Source organism: Odocoileus virginianus, chromosome 11, assembly GCF_023699985.2.
Source record: "Odocoileus virginianus isolate 20LAN1187 ecotype Illinois chromosome 11, Ovbor_1.2, whole genome shotgun sequence".
In the NCBI taxonomy this organism is placed as follows: Eukaryota; Metazoa; Chordata; class Mammalia; order Artiodactyla; family Cervidae; genus Odocoileus; species Odocoileus virginianus.
Window position 1 is genome coordinate 59,480,864 of NC_069684.1, and position 18,772 is coordinate 59,499,635.

Here is an 18,772-nt window from a genome sequence, read left to right on the forward strand (position 1 = left end):
CATTAAGCCTTCGAATATTTAAAACCTACACAGTTAAGCAATCATGACAATAAACAACCTGAACTTTAACGATGAAATATTTAAAGTTACACAAAACATGTGACAGCAACAAAATTGTAAAGAATCTCTTTGCCTTACCCAAAGACAATATGAGTAAGTGCTCCTTTAAATACTACTACTACTTGACATAATAACCACAAAAATCAAACTTAAGTGTTCATAAATGATGACCACCTAACAACCTATATAAAAACACTTTAGCTTTATTTTTTGTTTAAAATGTAAGCTAAATACAACTATAATCCACAGAAATACACAATTCAACCCTCTTATTAATTCCAAGAATTAATGATTTCCTTAAAGGCAATATATAGAAAAATCTAATATGGTTTTCCTAGGCAATATATGGTCTGTAATTACCCACTTCAGCCACCAGATGGGATTCATGTGTCAGAATACAAAAATGAAAATAATTGTCCAATAAACCCTAAATACTGACAAGACACTGAGAAATTAAACCTAGATGCTCTTGAGGACTGGCAGACTGGACACAGAGCAGGGACTGCCAGCACTTCAAGAATGAAGATAATCTGCCAATATGTGCATGCAGACTTATACTAGGAACTAGGCTCACAGTCTTCAAAAAAGGGATGCTGTATTGATTTAATGAGGTGAATGATGTAATCTTATGACCACTGAGTAATAAAATAATAAAACTAAATATGATCTGAGCTTTCACAAAAACTGTACTTCTAAGTCATTTTTCTCTAGAGAAACTAGGGTATTGTAAAACAAAAAGATGACAACCAGAAAACAATCAGGACAGCATATTTGAGAGTGATTATAACAATTACATAATTTAATTCAATGAGATGTGTGAATTTACTACTTTTTAAGTTAAAATTAAGTACAAAGAAGAAGCAATATTTGCTTTGCATTTTTCCATACATGTAAATTCACAATTTTAAATGTGTAAAAACACAGAACAAGCTCTGGTAGTCCAACAACCCATCTCTTTATTCCTGCATAATGAAACAACACTCTGAAATCACGACAGCTATGCAAAGAATATGGTTAACTTTCAAATTAATATGAAAGATATAGTGGAGGGTATATGCTCTCAAATTTTTGAAACTTACTGTAAATATACTGTAACCAAATTGTATGAGAATTGATAAATATGTCAAAAGAACATAAGAATCTAAAATGACAATAACAGCATGTTATTCTTGTCTAACATGTTATTAGACACTAAATCATGTCCTTATCTTTTTAACAACCTCATGGCCTATAGCCTGCCAGGCTCCTCTGTCCATGAGATTTCCCAGACAGGAATTCTGAAGTGGGTTGCCATTTCCTTCTCCAGGGTATCTTCCTGATCCAGGAATGGTACCCATGTCTCCTGCATTGGCAGGCAGATTCTTTATCGCTGAGCCACCAGGAAAGCCCAGTAAAAACATATGTACAGATAATTACCTTAAATGTAAATGGATTAAATGCTTCAACCAAATGGCACAGACTGGCAGAATGGATTAAAAAAAAAAAAGACTATATATATGTGTGCTGTTTATAAGAGTTCCACTTCGTATCCAGGGATACAAACAGACTGAAAGTGAAATGGAAAAGGGTTTTCAATGAAAATGGCAATCAAAAGAAAGCTGCAGTAGTAATACTCATATCAGACAAAATAGACTAAAATGAAGACTGTTATAAAAGACAAAGAAGGACACTACATAATGAACAAAGGATCAAACCAAGAAGATACAACGAGTGTAAATATATATGCACCCAACATAGGAGCAACTCAATAAATAAAGCAAATGTTAACAGCCATGAAAGGAGAAACTAACAGTAACACAGTAATAGGAAAACTTTACCACCACAACTGTATCAGTGGACAGGTCATCAGACAGAAAATTAATAAGGAAACACAGGTCTTACATGACACATTAGATCACTAGATGTTCTTAAAAAGATATTTATAGACCATTCCATCCAAAAGCAGCAGAATACACTTTCTTCTCATGTGCACATAGAACATTCTCCAGGACAGATCACATGCAGGCCATAAAGAAAGCTGTTAACTTTAAGAAAATTTAAATACTATCAAGCATCATTTTGACCAATGCTATGAGATTAGAAATTAATTACAAACAAAAAGCTGTTAAAAAAAATAATAGAGGTTAAATGGATCACTGAAGAAATCAAAGAGGAAATCAAAACATACCTAGAAACAAACGATAACAAAAACACAATCTGAAACCTACAGGATACAGCGAAAGCACTTTTTTTTTCATTTTGAAATCACTTTTAAGAGAAGCCTATAGCAATACAATCTCACCTCAGAAAACAAGAAAAATCTCAAATAAACACCATAACCTTACACCTAAAGAATTAAAGAAAGAAGAAAACAAAACCCAAACTTACGGGAAGAAAAGAAATCATAAATATCAGCAGAAATGAATGAAACAGAGACAAAACACTAGAAAAGATCAATGAAACTAAAAGCTGATTCTTTGAGAAGATAAAATTGATAAACCTTTAGCCAGACTCCTCAAGCAAAAAAGAGGGCTCAAATGGATAAAATGAGAAATGAAAATGTTACAAGGAACAGCACAGAAATACAAAAGATAATGGACTATTAGAAGCAACTATATGCTAATAAAACACCTAGAAGAAATGTTTAAATTCTTAGAAAGGCACCACCTTCCAAGGCTAAACCAGAAAGAAATGAAAAATATGAACAGACCAATCACAAACACTGAAACTGAAATTTAAAAACTTCCAAAAACAAAAGTCCAGGACCAGATGGCTTCACAGGTAAATTCTATCAAACATTTAGAGAAAAGTTATTACCGATCTGTCTAAAATCATTCCCAAAAACTGCAGAGAAAGGAACACTCACAAACACATTCTATAGGGCCACCATCACCCTAATACTAAAACCAGACAAAAGTAACACTCAAAAAGAAAATTACAGAGCAGTATAACAAATGATGAAGCCAGGCTTCAACAGTCCGTGAACCGTGAACTTCCAGATGTTCAAGCTGGATTTAGGAAAGGCAGACTAACCTGAGATCAAATTGCCAACATCCACTGGATCATAAAAAAGGCAAGAGAGTTCCAGAAAAGCACCTACTTCTGCTTTATTGACTATGCCAAAGCCTTTGACTGTGTGTGGATCACAACAAATTGTGGAAAATTCTTCAAGAGATGGGAATACCAGACCACCTTAACTGTCTCCTGAGAAATCTGTATGCAAGTCAAGATGCAACAATTAGAACCAGACATGGAACAACAGACTGGTTCCAAATTAGGGAAGAAGCATGTCAAGGCTGTATGTTGTCACCCTGCTTATTTAACCTATATGCAGAGTACATCATGAGAAATGCCAGGCTGGATGAAGCACAAGCTGGAATCAAGATTGCCAGGGGAAATAACAATACATCAGATACGCAGATGATACCAACATTATGGCAGAAAGTGAAGAACTAAAGAACTCCTTGATGAAAGTGAAAGAGGAGAGTGAAAAATTTCACATAAAACTCAACATTGAAAAAACTAACATCATGTCATCCAGTCCTATCACTTCATGGCAAATAGATGGGGAAACAATGGAAATAGTGACAGACTATTTTGGGGGGGGGGGGGGGGTGTTCCAGAATCAGTGCAGATGATGACTGCAGCCATGAAATTAAAAGACACTTGCTCCTTGGAAGAAAAGTTATGACCAACCTAGACAGCATATTAAAAAGCAGAGACATGTAAATCCGTGGCTGATTCATGTCAATGTATGGCAAAAACCACTACAATATTATAAAGTAATTAGCATCCAACTAATAAAAATAATTGGGGGGGGGGCGGAAGAAAAGCTTTTACACAGCAATGGAAACCATCCACAAAACAAAAAAACCCACAGAATGGGAGAATATATTTGCAAACAAAGACACTGATAAGGGATTAATCTCCAAATATACAAACAACTCATGTAGCTCAATATTAAAAAAAAAAAAAAACACAATCAAAAAATGGGTGGGTGGTCTAAGCAAACATTTCTCCAAAGAGACATACAGATGACCAAGAGGCTTGTGAAAAGAGGCTCAATATCATTAATTATTAGAGAAATGCAAAAACTACAATGAGCTATCAGCTCACACTAGTCAGAATGGCCATCATCAAAAAGTCTACAAACAATAAATGCTGGAGAAGATGTGGAAAAAAGGGAACTCTCCTACACTTGTTGGTGGGAATATAAACTGGTATATTGTACAGAGAACAGTATGGAGATTCCTTAAAAGCCTAAATATAGTACTACCATAGGATTCAGCAATTCCACATCTAGGCATGTATCTGAAGAAAACCATACCTTGAAAAGATGTATGCACCTCAATGTTCATCTGCAGCAGATGCAGCACATATATAGAATGAAATATTACATGGGCATAAAAAATGAAATAATGCCAGTAGCAGCAACACAGAGGTACCTAGAGATAATCATACTAACTGAAGTAAAACAAAGACAAATATATCACATATATATAATTTTTAAAAAAAGATACAAACGAACTCATTACAAAACAAAAACAAACTTTGAAAACAAACTTATGGTTACCAAAGGGGAAATGCAGGGTGGAGAGATAAACTAGTAGGTTAACACATACTACTACATACAAAATAGAAAATTAACAAGGACCTACCATAAAGCACAGGGAAATCTACTCAATATTCTGCAAAGACCTGTAAATGAAAAGAATCTAAAAAAGAATGTATCTATGTATACGTATGACTGAATCACTGAAAAAGTGATGCTTCTGAACTGTGGTGTTGGAGAAGACTCTTGAGAGTCCCTTAGACTGCAAGGAGATCCAACCAGTCCATCCTAAAGGAGATCAGTCCTGGGTGTTCATTGGAAAGACTGATGCTGAGGCTGAAACTCCAATACTTTGGCCACCTTATGTGAAGAGTTGACTCATTGGAAAAGACCCTGATGCTGGGAGGGATTGGGGGCAGGAGAAGAAGGGGACGACAGAGGATGAGATGACTGGATGGCATCACCGACTCGATGGACATGAGTCTGAGTAAACTCCGGGAGTTGGTGATAGACAGGGAGGCCTGGCATGCTGCGATTCAAGGGGTCGCAAAGAGTTGGACACGACTGAGCGACTGAACTGAACTGATGACTGAATCGCTTTGCTGTACACCTAAATCTAACACAACATTGTAAATCAACTGTACACTCCAGTTTAAAACTCTAAAAAAAAGTCCTGTCTCGATGGCTTCCCAGGTGGTTCAGATGGTAAAGTGTCTGCTTGCAATGCGGGAGACCTGGGTTGGGCAGATCCCCTGGAGAAGGAAATGGCTACCCACTCCAGGATTCTTGCCTGGAAAATCCCATGGATGGAGGAGCCTGGTAGGCTACAGTCCATGGGGTCGCAAACAGTCGGACATGACTGAGCAACTTTACTTTTACTTTCTTTCCTGTCTCGATAGGAGTCTTGTAGCAACTAAAATCCACAGTAGAAGAGTAATATTTGCCTCCAGGTTGACGTCTGTTCTTTCCATCTGAACTATGGAACTCCTCGCCAAGTGTGGTAGGCAGAATAATGGCTCCCCAAACATGTCCTTGTCTAAATTCCTGAAAATGGTAAAAGTGTTATCTTGCATGGCAAAGGGGCTTTGCAGATGTGATTAAGTTCAAGAGATGGAGGGACTACCCAGGTGCCTGGAATGTAATACTAAGGTCCTCATAAGCAGGTAGACGAGTGGGAGACAGGAAAGAGATCTGAAGCTGCTACACCGCTGGTTTTGAAATGTAAAAAAGGCAACATGATTAAAGGAACACAGATGCCCTTTCGAAGTTGGGAAAGACAAAGAAACTTGCTGGAGCCTCCAGAAGGAACACAGACCTGCCAATATCTTGACTTTAGCCCAGCAAGATACAATTTGGAATTTTCTGAATTCCAGAACTGAGTGATAAAAAACTGTGTTGTTTTATCATACTAAATGTATGGTAATTTGTTATAGCAGCAGGAAGAAACTAATACACCAAGTCACCTACATTATTTCCATTTTATACTTCTCAGCCTAAACTTTGTTGTTCAGTTGATGTTAGCTGCTTCCACACTACTTCACTCCCTTAGGAACAGAAACCACAACGTGAGGAGGGGTAGCTCTCAGACTGAGCCCAGCCCACTGCCTGACCCACTGAATCAAAGAATTACTAATAATGTTGTCGGAACTAACACTACTCACTTACACCAGAGACGAGGAACATGGTGTTTATTCTGGTGCATTCTTAGGAATCTATTATGTGCCTGGGACATGAGAAGCACTGGGATGGAGAGAGTTGAGAATTCTGTCATTTCTTTCCCCAGGATGACCTAGGGAATTTCTCCAACCTGGTTTCCTCATTAGTAAAATAGGGATGATGAGATCCATGCCACAGGTTGTTGTGCTAATTAAATGAGAACATGTATACAAGAGACTTCAGGGTTATAGGCCTGGCATAAACTAACAGCTGAATAAGTCCTAACTGGAAAGTTCAATTCATTTCTCAATATTTAGAAGCCATTTTTATGGAACTGGATGTCTTCCCAATATTTTCTCATCAGGAGCCTCTAGAGCCAAGTCATCTTATTTTGAAGAGCTCTCCCTTCTCCCACAACTCCCCATTCCTTTCCCAACCCCCAAATACATAATTTCTGCTCAGTGCTGAAATGATTTGCCAAACCAGACTCTCAGATTTCCCTTTGCCCATTTTCCTTCAAGAGATGGACCCCAGACAGAAAAAGGGTTCTGGGTGTTGGTAGGGAGACTCTGCAACTAAAAACACAAATGTGGTTTGAGGAGGGTACCACAAGAACGCAGAAATACAAGCACACGATGCTTCTTTCCTCAAGGTCCAGATGAAGGAGCTACATTTGTTAGGGTGACTTTGCTTGCCTAAGTTTTTTTTTTTTTTTTAACACTATGTATTAGCACAAAATCCCTCACTGCTTGTTTTCTACTGGACTTTTCTCAATATAACTTTCACTGTTTTCTTTCCAAAACCTCACTACCAGGCTAATTAGAAAGGATGCTGATTCTACCTCTCAAAGGTTAAATTATGAAGCCAAACACATACCCAAGTTTTTCTCTTTAACACATAAGAATATTTCATCTCATTTCTCTTCCATCTAACACACAAAAATCCTCCAATCTCCTATTTCTAATTCTCACCAGTTAATGAAAGGAATGATTAAGAAGATCAACACACAAATAGGCCTATGGAATAGGACTAAGAGCCCAGAAATAAGTCCAAGCATATATAGTCAACTAATGTTTGATAAGGTAGCCAAGAACACTAAATGAAGAAAAGGGAGCTTTTTCAATAAATGGTGCCTGGAAATTGGAGATTTAAACAGAAAAGAATTAAATTTGACCCTTACTGGCTTCCCCAGTGGCTCAGATAGTAAAGAATCTGCAATGCAAGTGATGCAGGTTCAATTTCTGGGTCAGGAAGTTCCCCTGGAGAAGGCAATGGCAAATCACTCCAGGATTCTTGCCTGGGAAATCCATGGACAAAGAAGCCTGGAAGGCTACAGTCCATGGGGTCGCAAAAAGTCGGACAGAACTGAGTGACTAACACTTTCACTTTATACTACTCACAAAAATAAACTCAAAATTGACTGAATACCTAAAACCATGAAGATCCTAGAAGAAAACATAGGGAAAAAGCTCCTTGACATGAGTCGTGGTAATGACTGTTTTCAAAATCACACATAAAGCACAAGCAATAAAATCAGAAATAAACAAATGGGACTACCTTGCACTAAAAACCATCTGCACAGAAAAAGAAACTATCAAAGTGAAAAAAACAACCAGTGGAATAGGAAAAAATATTTGCAAACCATGTATCTGATAAGATGTCCATATGCAAATATATAACAAACTCAACTCAACAGCAAAAAACCAAATAATCCAACTAAAAAATGGGCCAAAGACTTGAATAGACATTTTCCCAAAGAAGATATACAAATAGCCAACCTGTACAAGGAAAGATCCTCAGCATCAATTGTCAATAGGGAAATGCAAATTAAAACCACAGTAAGGTATCACTTCATACCTGTTGCAATGGCCATCATGAAAAGACAAGAGATGGATGCATGTATATATGGCTGAGTCCCTTTGCTGTCCATGTGAAACTATCACAACATTGCCAATTAGCTATATTTCAAAACAAAATAAAATTTATTTTACAAAATAAAAAGGTAAAAAAAAAAAGATAATAAGCGCTGGAGTAGATGTGGAGAAAAGGGAACCTTTGTCACTGTTTGTGGAACTATGGAACACAATATGGTGTTTGCTCAAAAAAATTAAGTACAGATCTACCCTATGATAATGCAATTTAAATTCTGGGAATATATTCAAAGAAAACAAAACACTAGCCTGAAAAGTTCTGCACTCCCATGCTGACAGCAGCATTATTTACCATAGCCAAGTGTCCGACAATAGGGGGAAAAAGTATAAAATTAGATGCAAGTATGTAAAAGTAAATATAAAGCAAGATGAAGGTTTTCAAATTCAATGAGAAAGGATGGTTTATGTAATAATCAGGACAAAATTAGCCACTCACGTGGAAGAAAATAGATTCCTAAATCTAGTATCTTACACAAAAAGTAAATTTTACATGCATTAAAAATCTAAAGTGGAGGGCTGCCCTGGTGGCTCGGTGGTAAAGAATCCCCCGGCCAAAGCAGGAGACACAGGTTTGATCCCTGATTTGGGAAGATCCCACATCCCATGAAGCCACAACTAGTGAGCCCACGGGCTGCAACTCCGGAAGCCTGCTCACCCCAGGGCCTGGGTTCTGAAACAAGGCAGGCCGCGGGCACAGAAGCCAGGGAGCAGCCACAAGCAGGGGGCAGCCCTCACTCACCAGTCAGAGAAAAGCAAGCCAGGAATGAAGACCCAGCACAGCCAAAGGAAATAAACAATTATGTTTTTAAAAATCTAAAGAGGAATATCAATCCCAAAAGGGTAACAATCTGCACAAATACTCTTTCGATAATTCAAGTAACATGCGGTAAACTGAGCAAGAGAACAAACGTAAAAGTGAAGCATGACAATGCAGACAAAATGCCCAAAGAACTATGGACAGAGTTTGTAGTACTGTATAGGAGGCAGGGACCAAAGCCATCCCAAAGAGAAAGAAATGGAAGGCGGCAAAGCAGCTGTCTGAGGAGGTTTACAAACACCTAAGGAAAGAAAATGGCAACCCACTCTGGTACTCTTGCCTGGAAAATCCTATGGACGGAGAACCCTGGTAGGCTATAGTCCATGGGGTCACAAAGAGTCCGACATGACTGAGCGACTTCACTTTCACTTCCAAGGAAAGAAAAGAAGGGAAAGGCAAGGGAGAAACATAAAGATATACCCAACTGAATGCAGTGTTACAGAGAATAGCAAGAAGAGATAAGGCCTTCTTGACTGAACAATGAAAAGAAATAGAGGAAAACAACAGAAGGGGAAAGACTAGAGATCTCTTCAAGAAAATTGGAGGTATCAAGGGAACATTTCATACAAGGATGGGCATGATAAAGGACAGAAACAGTAAGGATCTAAGAGAAGCAGAAGAAATTAAGAAGAGATGGTAATACATAGAAGAACTACACAAAACAGTCTTTTTTTTCATTTATTTTTATTAGTTGGAGGCTAATTACTTTACATCATTGCAGTGGTTTTTGTCATACATTGAAATGAACTTGCCATGGATTTACATGTATTCCCCATCCCGGTCCCCCCTCCCACCTCCCTCTCCACCCGATCCCTCTGGGTCTTCCCAGTGCACCAGGCCCGAGCACTTGTCTCATGCATCCAACCTGGGCTGGTGATCTGTTTCACCCTAGATAATATACATGTTTCGATGCTGTTCTCTTGAAACATCCCACCCTCGCCTTTTCCCAGAGTCCACAAGTCTGTTCTATACATCTGAGTCTCTTTTTCTGTTTTGCATATAGGGTTATTGTTACCATCTTTCTAAATTCCATATATATGTGTTAGTATACTGTAATGGTCTTTATCTTTCTGGCTTACTTCGCTCTGTATAATGGGCTCCAGTTTCATCCATCTCATTAGAACTGATTCAAATGAATTCTTTTTAAAGGCTGAGTAATATTCCATGGTGTATATGTACCATGTATATGTACAAAACAGTCTTAATGACGTGGACAATCACAATGGTATGATAACTCACCCAGCAGCAGACACCCTGGAACATGAAGTCAAGTGGCTCTTAGGAAGAATTACCACAAAACACCTAGAGCAGGTGACAGAATTCCAGCTGAGCTATTTAAAATTCTAAGAGATGAAGCTATTAAAGTGCTGCATTCAATGTCAGCATATTTGGAAAACTCCACATGACCACAGAACTAGCAAAGGTCAGTTTTCATTCCAGTCACATAGAAGGGAAATGTCAAAGAATGTTGAAAACTATCATACAATTGCACTCATTCCATACGCTAGCATTTTGAGCTCATTATGCTCAAAATCCTTCACACGAGCCTTCAGCAGTACATGAACTGAGAAATTCCAGATGTACAAGCTGGATTTCGAGAAGGCAGAGGAACCAGAAATCAAATTGCTAATATCTGTTGGATCAGAGAGAAAACTAGCGAACTCCAGAAAAATACCTACTGCTTCACTGACTACTTGGAAGCCTCTGACTGTGTGGATCACAAAAAACTGCAAAATTCTTAAAGAGTTGGGAATATTAGACAACCTTACCTATCCCCTGAGAAACCTGTATATGGGTCAAGAAAGAACAGTTAGAACTGGACATGGAACAACGGACTGGTTCCAAACTAGGAAAGGAGTGCATCAAGGCCATATAATGTCATACTGTATATTTAACTTCTATGCAGAGCACATCATGTGAAATGCCAGACTGGAATCAAGATTGCCAGGAGAAATACCAACAACCTCTGCAGATAGACAGATGATCCCACTTCAGTGGCAGAAAGTGAAAAGTAACTAAAGAGCATCTTGATGAAGGTGAAAAGAGGAGATTCAAAAAGCAGGCTTAAAACTCAACATTCAAAAAAACTAACATCATGGCATCTGGTCTCATCACTTCACAGCAAATAGAAGGGGGAAAAGTGAAAATACGGGCAGATTCTCTTTTTCCGGGTTCCGAAATGACTGAGAGCTGTGACTGCAGCCATGAAATTAAAAGATGCTTGCTCCTTAGAAGGAAAGCGATGACAAATCTACACAGCATATTAAAAAGCAGAGACATCACTCTGCCGACAAAGGTCCATTTAATCCAAGGTATGGTTTTTTCAGTAGTCATGTACAGATGTGAGAGTTGGACCGTAAAGAAAGCTGAGCACCAAAGAATTGATGGTTTTGAACCGTGGTGTTGGAGAAGACTACTGAGAGTCCCTTGGACTGCAAGGAGATCAAACCAGTCAATCCTAAAGGAAAGCAGTCCTGAATACTCATTGGAAGGACTGATGCTGAAGCTCCAACACTTTGGTCACCTGATGTGAAGAACGGACTCATTGGAACAGACCCTGATGCTAGGAGAGACTGAAGGAAGGAGAAGGGGATGACAGAATATGAGATGGTTGGATGGTATCACAAACTCAACGGACATGAGTTTGAGCAAGCTCCGGGAGCTGGTGATGGACAGGGAAGCCTGGCGTGCTGCAGTCCATGGGCTGCAAAGAGTTGTACACGACTTGGCAACTGAACACCACTGTTCCCGCGTCATCAACATTTCTCACTTCATACAGTAATTCTGAAGGAAGAATCCTACCTCTCAGCCAAATAAAAAAGAGAAATCCCTAGTATATACTTTTCCTTGTTCCCGCTGGTTTCTGAGAATCCAAGAATTAGATAAAACAAAACTACCTTGCACATTAGATACTAAACTACATCACTTCTGTTCACAATAGTCCTACTTAACTACCTCACTCCCAAGTGTATAGTACTCACAACCAATGTAGAATATTATTCTCCTCTAAGAGTACAATATTTAATCATTACAGACAAAAAAACACAGGGGTCACATTAACAAGCCTGCCTCATTTAATGCAACAGTTAAACGACTTGGAAGCTGGATACACTAAGCAAGAAGGTGTAACTTCAAGATATCTCACTTATTTCACAGTTTATACTGTATGGGCAATATTTAAGTATACTGAGGCTATCAGTATTTATGAAGTTAGTTGTAAAAATAAAAGTAAACTGAATTTTTTAAAAAAAAAGTAAACTGAATTTAATCAGTAGGCAAAATTGGAAGAAAAAAAATCTGATGATGAAAATTAAATAGCTCTTAAATCTATAAGCATAAAATCACAGCTATTCAAAAATACTCCCCAAAGTAAAAAGCAAAGCATTATTAATTATATAATACCTGTAACACACAGCAAAATGGGCATACGCAGCTACGATCCAGTTGTGATGGCCAGCTACTATTAGCACCTTTCGTGGATCCACAGGAAACCCTGTTGATATTAGAAAAAGAAATGCTTTTTGTGTTCTAAAAAAGGGGTTTGCAAACTATGGCCAAGAGGCCAATTCCAGTGCTCTGCCTGTTTTGAGAAAGAGAGCTCTGTTGGAACACAGCCAAGCACATCCGTCCACACACAAAGCTGCTTGCGCTCTACAAAGAGAAAGGAGCAGCTTCAACAGAGGCCCTCGGGCTCACGAAGCCCACCACGTCCACCATCTGGCCCTTGCCAGAAAAAGCTTGTCGGCCTCTGTTCTAAAGGTTCACAGCAAACAGAAAATCACAAACTTGTTAAATAAAAATACTAGGTGAGACTCTTTAAGATATAAATGGGAGACCTAGATTAAAAAGAGATACAGCAAAAGCTACATCTTTAAAAATAATTACTCAATATCTAGAGCTAAAAAGGTACATACTTTGTTTTTTTTATTTATGTAAGCTTTGCTTACCTAGTCTAACAGTTTCTTCTCCAGCTCCAGAAAGAACAGGCTGAGTACCATTTCCTCGAGCTTCACCTTCTGTAAAATTTAGTCCATTTCTAGAATCAGCTGAGGATCTAGTAGTGTTGTTTATTTTACGACTAGGAATACCTATGAAAGGAAAGAAGATACATTTTTTTTAAGTTCACCTACCAAAATTTGAAAATTTCATACGTTCTTATGGCTAAAAAACAAAAAAACTACACATTATAGCTAAAATTTATCTTCTAATATAGCGATTTACTACAAATAACTACCATAACAAGATGAAATTTTTAAAAACATATTTCTGATATTTTTCATGTTACATATTTAATAAGTAAGACTAAGATTTATCATATGTATAATACCAAATCAATCATTCATTCATTCATTCTAATCATTCATTCTAATTCATTCATTCATTCATTCTAATTCATTCATTCTATCACTAACTCTTTACATTTACGGAACAGTTACTATGAGACAGGTACTATTCACTAATTTAAACTTTATTAAGCTTAAATTTTAACTTTAAACTTTATTAAGTTTAAATTTTTAAACTTTATTTACTAATTTAAATTTTATTCAGCTTTAGAGCTGAATTGCCCTATATTTTCAAGCATCCCTTCTTTGGCAGAGGAGCCTTTTTGCAATCACTTTGAAATGAACTCTTGCTCAGAACTCTGCTACAACACAGGTACAGATGGAACTGTACTGACTGACTGAAGAGGGGCAGAGATGACATGCACCTCGCCCTCCTCTCCCCAATACACTAACAAATCTCTGCAAAACTCCTGGGGTTCCACAAAGGGGATAACAACCAGTTCTCAAGCACAGGAATCAGCAAATCTGACCAAAGCCAAGTCCAGGTTGTTGGCTGTTTATGTAAGTGACAATGTATTAGACACTGTCACACCCATCCATTTCTGCAGTGTTTACAGGGAGTTCAGTTAACTGCCACAGAGATCTTCTAGCTCACAAGCCTAACTGGCCCTCTCCAGAAAAAGTCTGGCAAACTCCTACCCTACCTTATAGTCTGACCTAACTTCTGTTAAGATTAAAGTTTTCATCTTTTCCAGCAGATTTACAAATGAGATAATCAAGAAACAGATTTTCCTATTCACACATTTGTACTTAATGTAATGATAAAAAGACTTGAACAATTCAATGAACAGAGCAGAAGTACCTGGTGGAGGCAAGTAACCATGGAAAAGGACACTGCCGCAAGATGAACGCTCCAGCTCTTCACATAAGAGAAGCCTTCTTACTAAAAACATTTCAAAGCAAACTTGTCAAGAGTACATGCAAACAGAAAAACAGTACTCCACTTATTTTCTCTAGTTAAAGAGGATAAGGAAAGAAAAGGGAAAATGTTTAAGTTAAATCAGCTGACAATATCTTTTTTCTATGAAAATCCACAAAAAGCAAGCACTGACTAGTCCATCAAAAATTAGGACCTGATATAAAACACACTTCATTTGGGCAAGCTGAGTGCTCAGAAGGTCAAATCACAAATAAAAAATAGTAGTAAGACAGATACATACCTAGTGGAGTGATTCCATAAAATTCAGCTTCATGTCGGAGAACATTAATACTCACTCCCCTACAAAGAAACAAATTAATGATGTAAATCTTCTAACAGTGGCAGCCTGGATTATCATCTGAAACAGAAAAAGTACTAGGCTCTTAACACGAACAAAATCATGGGCTTTAAAACTTACTTCTTTCCTAAGATCCTTAATCATTTGAAGTATTAACAATAAAACTGCACATTACCATGAACTTTTTCTTACTAAAAAACCACTCATATATAGATGAACTGGATGACTAAATTAGAGATGAGGGCTTTATAGGGTTAATACAAGTAATTATCAATAAGTAGCTAAGAGGCAAACAAGACTAGAAATCATTTATACAGTATTAATTACTTCTGACTGTAATTTCTATACATATTCTAACATTCCCAATTAATCTACAAGCTCCCTGGAAGCACGATCTACCTCTGATCCATGTCTGTATACGTCACACAGTGCCTACCACAGTGCTTGTATGTAACAATCAGCATGACTCCTCTCATCAAAAACCAAAAATAAAAGCAAAACAGAAGATAGGGAGGAAAAAAAGATCAGCCTTAAGAAGGGCTATGTTCTCCAGATAGAGATGTTACAATAAATAAGAAAATAAGTAAAAAAAAAAAAGAAAGAAAGCAAGAAACTTGAGAGTTTCAAAGCATTCATTTTAGGTTTCAGTTATAATTGTCCTTATTTTAAAAATACTGCCTGGGCAGTAAGTAGAGGGGGCATCACCTAGGATTCCGTGAAAATTAAAATGATAATAAATACTGTAAATAACTCTGTGCCTGCAAATTTGAGAACCCAAATGAAATGGACAATTCCTTGAAACACACGATCTGCTAAAACTTACAACAGAAAGAAACTATCTCAGTCTATATGTATCAAAAAAAAAAAAAAAGATCAATAATAACCTTCCAAACAGAAAGCACTAGGCCCAGGATTCACTGGTGAATGCTACCAGATATTTAAGGAAGAAATTATACCAATTATCTACAATCTCAGGGAAAGAAGCAGAGAAAAATCTAATTTATTTTATAGGGCAAGGCCCACATTACTTTAACACCAAAACCAGAAAAATGCATTACAAGAAAATTATATACCAGTATCTCTCATGAACATAGACACAATAATTCTCAACAAAATATCAGCAAACCAAATCCAACAATGTATAAAAAGAAATATATACCACAACCAAGTAGGATTTATCTCAGGTATGAAGGCTGGTTCAATATTCTGAAATCAATTAATGTACTCTTTTACATCAACAGACTCACATGACCACATCAACAGTTGCAAAGAAAGCATCTGACAAAATCCAACATCTATTCATAATAAAAACTCTCAGTAAACCAGGAACTGAGGGGAATTTTTTCACCTTGCTAAGAATTTTAAAAAAATATCCTATATCAAGCATCATATTTAATGTGAGAACTTTGAACTAACATCTGGTTACATGACAAAGATTCCATCACCACTCCTTTTCAACTTCATACTGAAATCCTTATTAACACAATAAAACAAGAAAAGAAAAGGCATACAGATTGGGAAGAAAGATATAAAACTGATGATCACAGATGATATGACTGTCAAAATAGAAAATCCAAAGTAATTAACCCCAAACTCTTGGAGCTAATAAGCAAGTAAATCAAGGCTGTACAATCTAAGGTTAACGTACCAAAGTCTATTGCCTTTCAATATTCCAACAGTGAACAAGAGAAACCTGAATTTAGAAACAATACTATTTGCACTAATACTCCCCTAAAAAGTACTCAAGTATAAATCTAACTAAATACACACACATACACACTATATGTGTGTGTATGTGTGTGTATGTGTGTATATATATATATACACACACATACACACACACAAAATCTACAAGAAAACTACAAAACTCTGATGGATGAAATCAAAGAATGAGAAAAATGGAGTGATATTTCTAGTTCATGGACAGGAAGACGCAGTACTGTTAAGACATCAGTTCTTCCCTACTTGATTTGATTCCATGCAATTCTAATCAAAATCCAGCAAGTTATTTTATCAATATCAACAAGTTAATTCTAAAGTTTACATGAAAAGGCCCAAGAGCCAAAACAGCCAATGTAATACTGAAGAGGAACAAAGTTGGAGCACTGCCATTTCCCGACATCAAAACTGTAAACCTAGGAAAACCAAGATAGTGCGGTACTGGTAAGAGACAAACAATCATGGAGCAGAACAGAAAGCTCAGAAATAAACCCCATACATACAGTCAACTGATCTATAAGAAGCAAAGGCAAAAAAATGAAGCAACAGATAATGCTGACACAACCAGACATCAGCACGCAAGAAGAAATTAGTCTAGACACAGACCTTACACCCTCACAAAAACTAACTCAATGTGGATCACAGACCTAAATGTAAAATACAAAACTAAAAAACTCCAAGAAGATAAATTTAGGAGAAAACCTAAATGACACTAGGTATGGTGATACTTGTTTAGATACAACTCAAAGACATAATCCATGAGAGGAATAAGAATAAGCTAGATTTCATTAAAATTAAAACCTGCTGCTCTACAGAACACAGTATCAAGAAAATGAAAAGCCACCAAATGAGACAAAATATTTGCAAATGACAGATTTGATAAGGGACTGTTTTACAAAGTATACAAAGAACTCCTAAATCTCAACAATAAAGAAACTAATTCAATCAAAACATGGGCCAAAGACCTCAACCAAAGCTATAAAGGCAGCAAACCTATGAAAAGATGCTCCACATCATATGTCATTAAGTAAATATTAATTAAGACATTAAGTCACTACTACACATCAATTACTATGGCCAAAATCCAGAATCCTAACAGCAAATGCTGTCAGGGATATGAAGCAATGGCAACCCTAATTCACTGCTGGTGGGAAAGGAAAAGGACAGTAACTGTGAAAGACAGTCTGTAGGTTTCTCATAAAACTTACCATACGATCCAGCAACTGTACTCCTTAACATTTACCCTAAGGAGTTGAAAACTTAATGTCCATGCAAAAACCTGCACATGGATATTTATAGAGGCTTTATTCATAAGAGCTAAGACTTGGAAGCAACTAAAATGTTCTCTTCAGTAAGTGAATGGAAAAACAAATTGGTATTCAGGTAATGAAACATTATCAGCACTAAAAAGAAGTAACATGAAGGAAACTTAATTGCATATTATTAAATGAATGACGCCAATCAGAAAAGGCTCCATACTATGTGAGTCCAACTGTGACATTTAGGAAAAAGTCAAATTATGCACATTTCTGAAAGATTAGTGGCTTGTGGAGAGAGAGAGCAACAGGCAGAGAACAAAAATTTTTAGGGCAGTGTAAGTACTGTGTATGGTATTATAAAGAGGTCCACAAGTCATTATACATTTGTGCTAACTCCTAAAATGTACAACACCAAGAGTGAATTGAAGATAAACTATGAACTTCAGGTGATTATGATGTCAATCCAGGTTCATCAACTGAAAAAGAGGAAAAATGTATCATTCAGGTAAATGCCATTAATAATAGAGGAGGTTGATAACGGAAGCAGGGGGCACATGGGAAACCTCTGTACCTTCCTCTCAATTTTGCTGTAAACATAAAATTGCTCTTAAAAAACAAAAAAAAATTCTGATAGGCCTAATAGACACATGTGATGGAAATATTAAATTGCTTTTATTTGAGAAAGTAGTTGTTACTAGTTTAAACTTTCTTATTCTATTTCAAAACTACCTCCGTTAACAGTACAGTAGCTCAGGACACTAACACTTTTGGAGAAGACAAATAAATAGGAGAGTAATACAGAGTGATAAAGGCAATGGAAGAATTTTATGTAAAAAATGGAAGTAGAATATAGTATTCTCTTATGAATTCCTTCCCACTTTCTTTTGGAAGATACTACTCAGAGAACTTAGGTTTGCTAGACTTCCATTAACTGAAATAAAGAAGCAAGTTGTAAGAAAAGCAATGAATACAGATATTTAAACTACTGCTCCTTTTTATGGGTAATTTAGTTGTAGATTAGTCACAAGGATGCTGATGAGAAAGTAAACTTAGATTTTCATCAAATGCTAAAAATAATTTTACCCCAGAAGTAAACAGTTAATAATAAACTTCCCACCTACCACCCCAAGCCAAAAATTAAACAAAAAGCCCCACCAAACTCTTTTATTCATTTAATAAATATCTATTTAGCAGTTACTATACATAATTTTTCTTTTTTTTTTAAACAACACTCTGAAT

General features: G+C 36.9%; 1 protein-coding gene across 2 annotated transcripts in view; it reads right to left on the reverse strand.

Moving 5' to 3' along the window:
- The window catches only part of KCTD3 (potassium channel tetramerization domain containing 3), a 66,822-nt gene that overhangs the window by 38,447 nt on the left and 9,603 nt on the right, over nucleotides 1-18,772 (reverse strand). For both annotated transcript variants that reach the window (XM_020913118.2, XM_020913117.2), the window contains exons 5-8: nucleotides 14,499-14,557; nucleotides 14,141-14,221; nucleotides 12,943-13,083; nucleotides 12,398-12,488 (exon numbers count right to left, since the gene is read on the reverse strand). In XM_020913118.2, coding sequence (XP_020768777.1) covers nucleotides 12,398-12,488; nucleotides 12,943-13,083; nucleotides 14,141-14,221; nucleotides 14,499-14,557 — 372 coding nt within the window. The remainder of the gene's footprint in view (nucleotides 1-12,397; nucleotides 12,489-12,942; nucleotides 13,084-14,140; nucleotides 14,222-14,498; nucleotides 14,558-18,772) is intronic.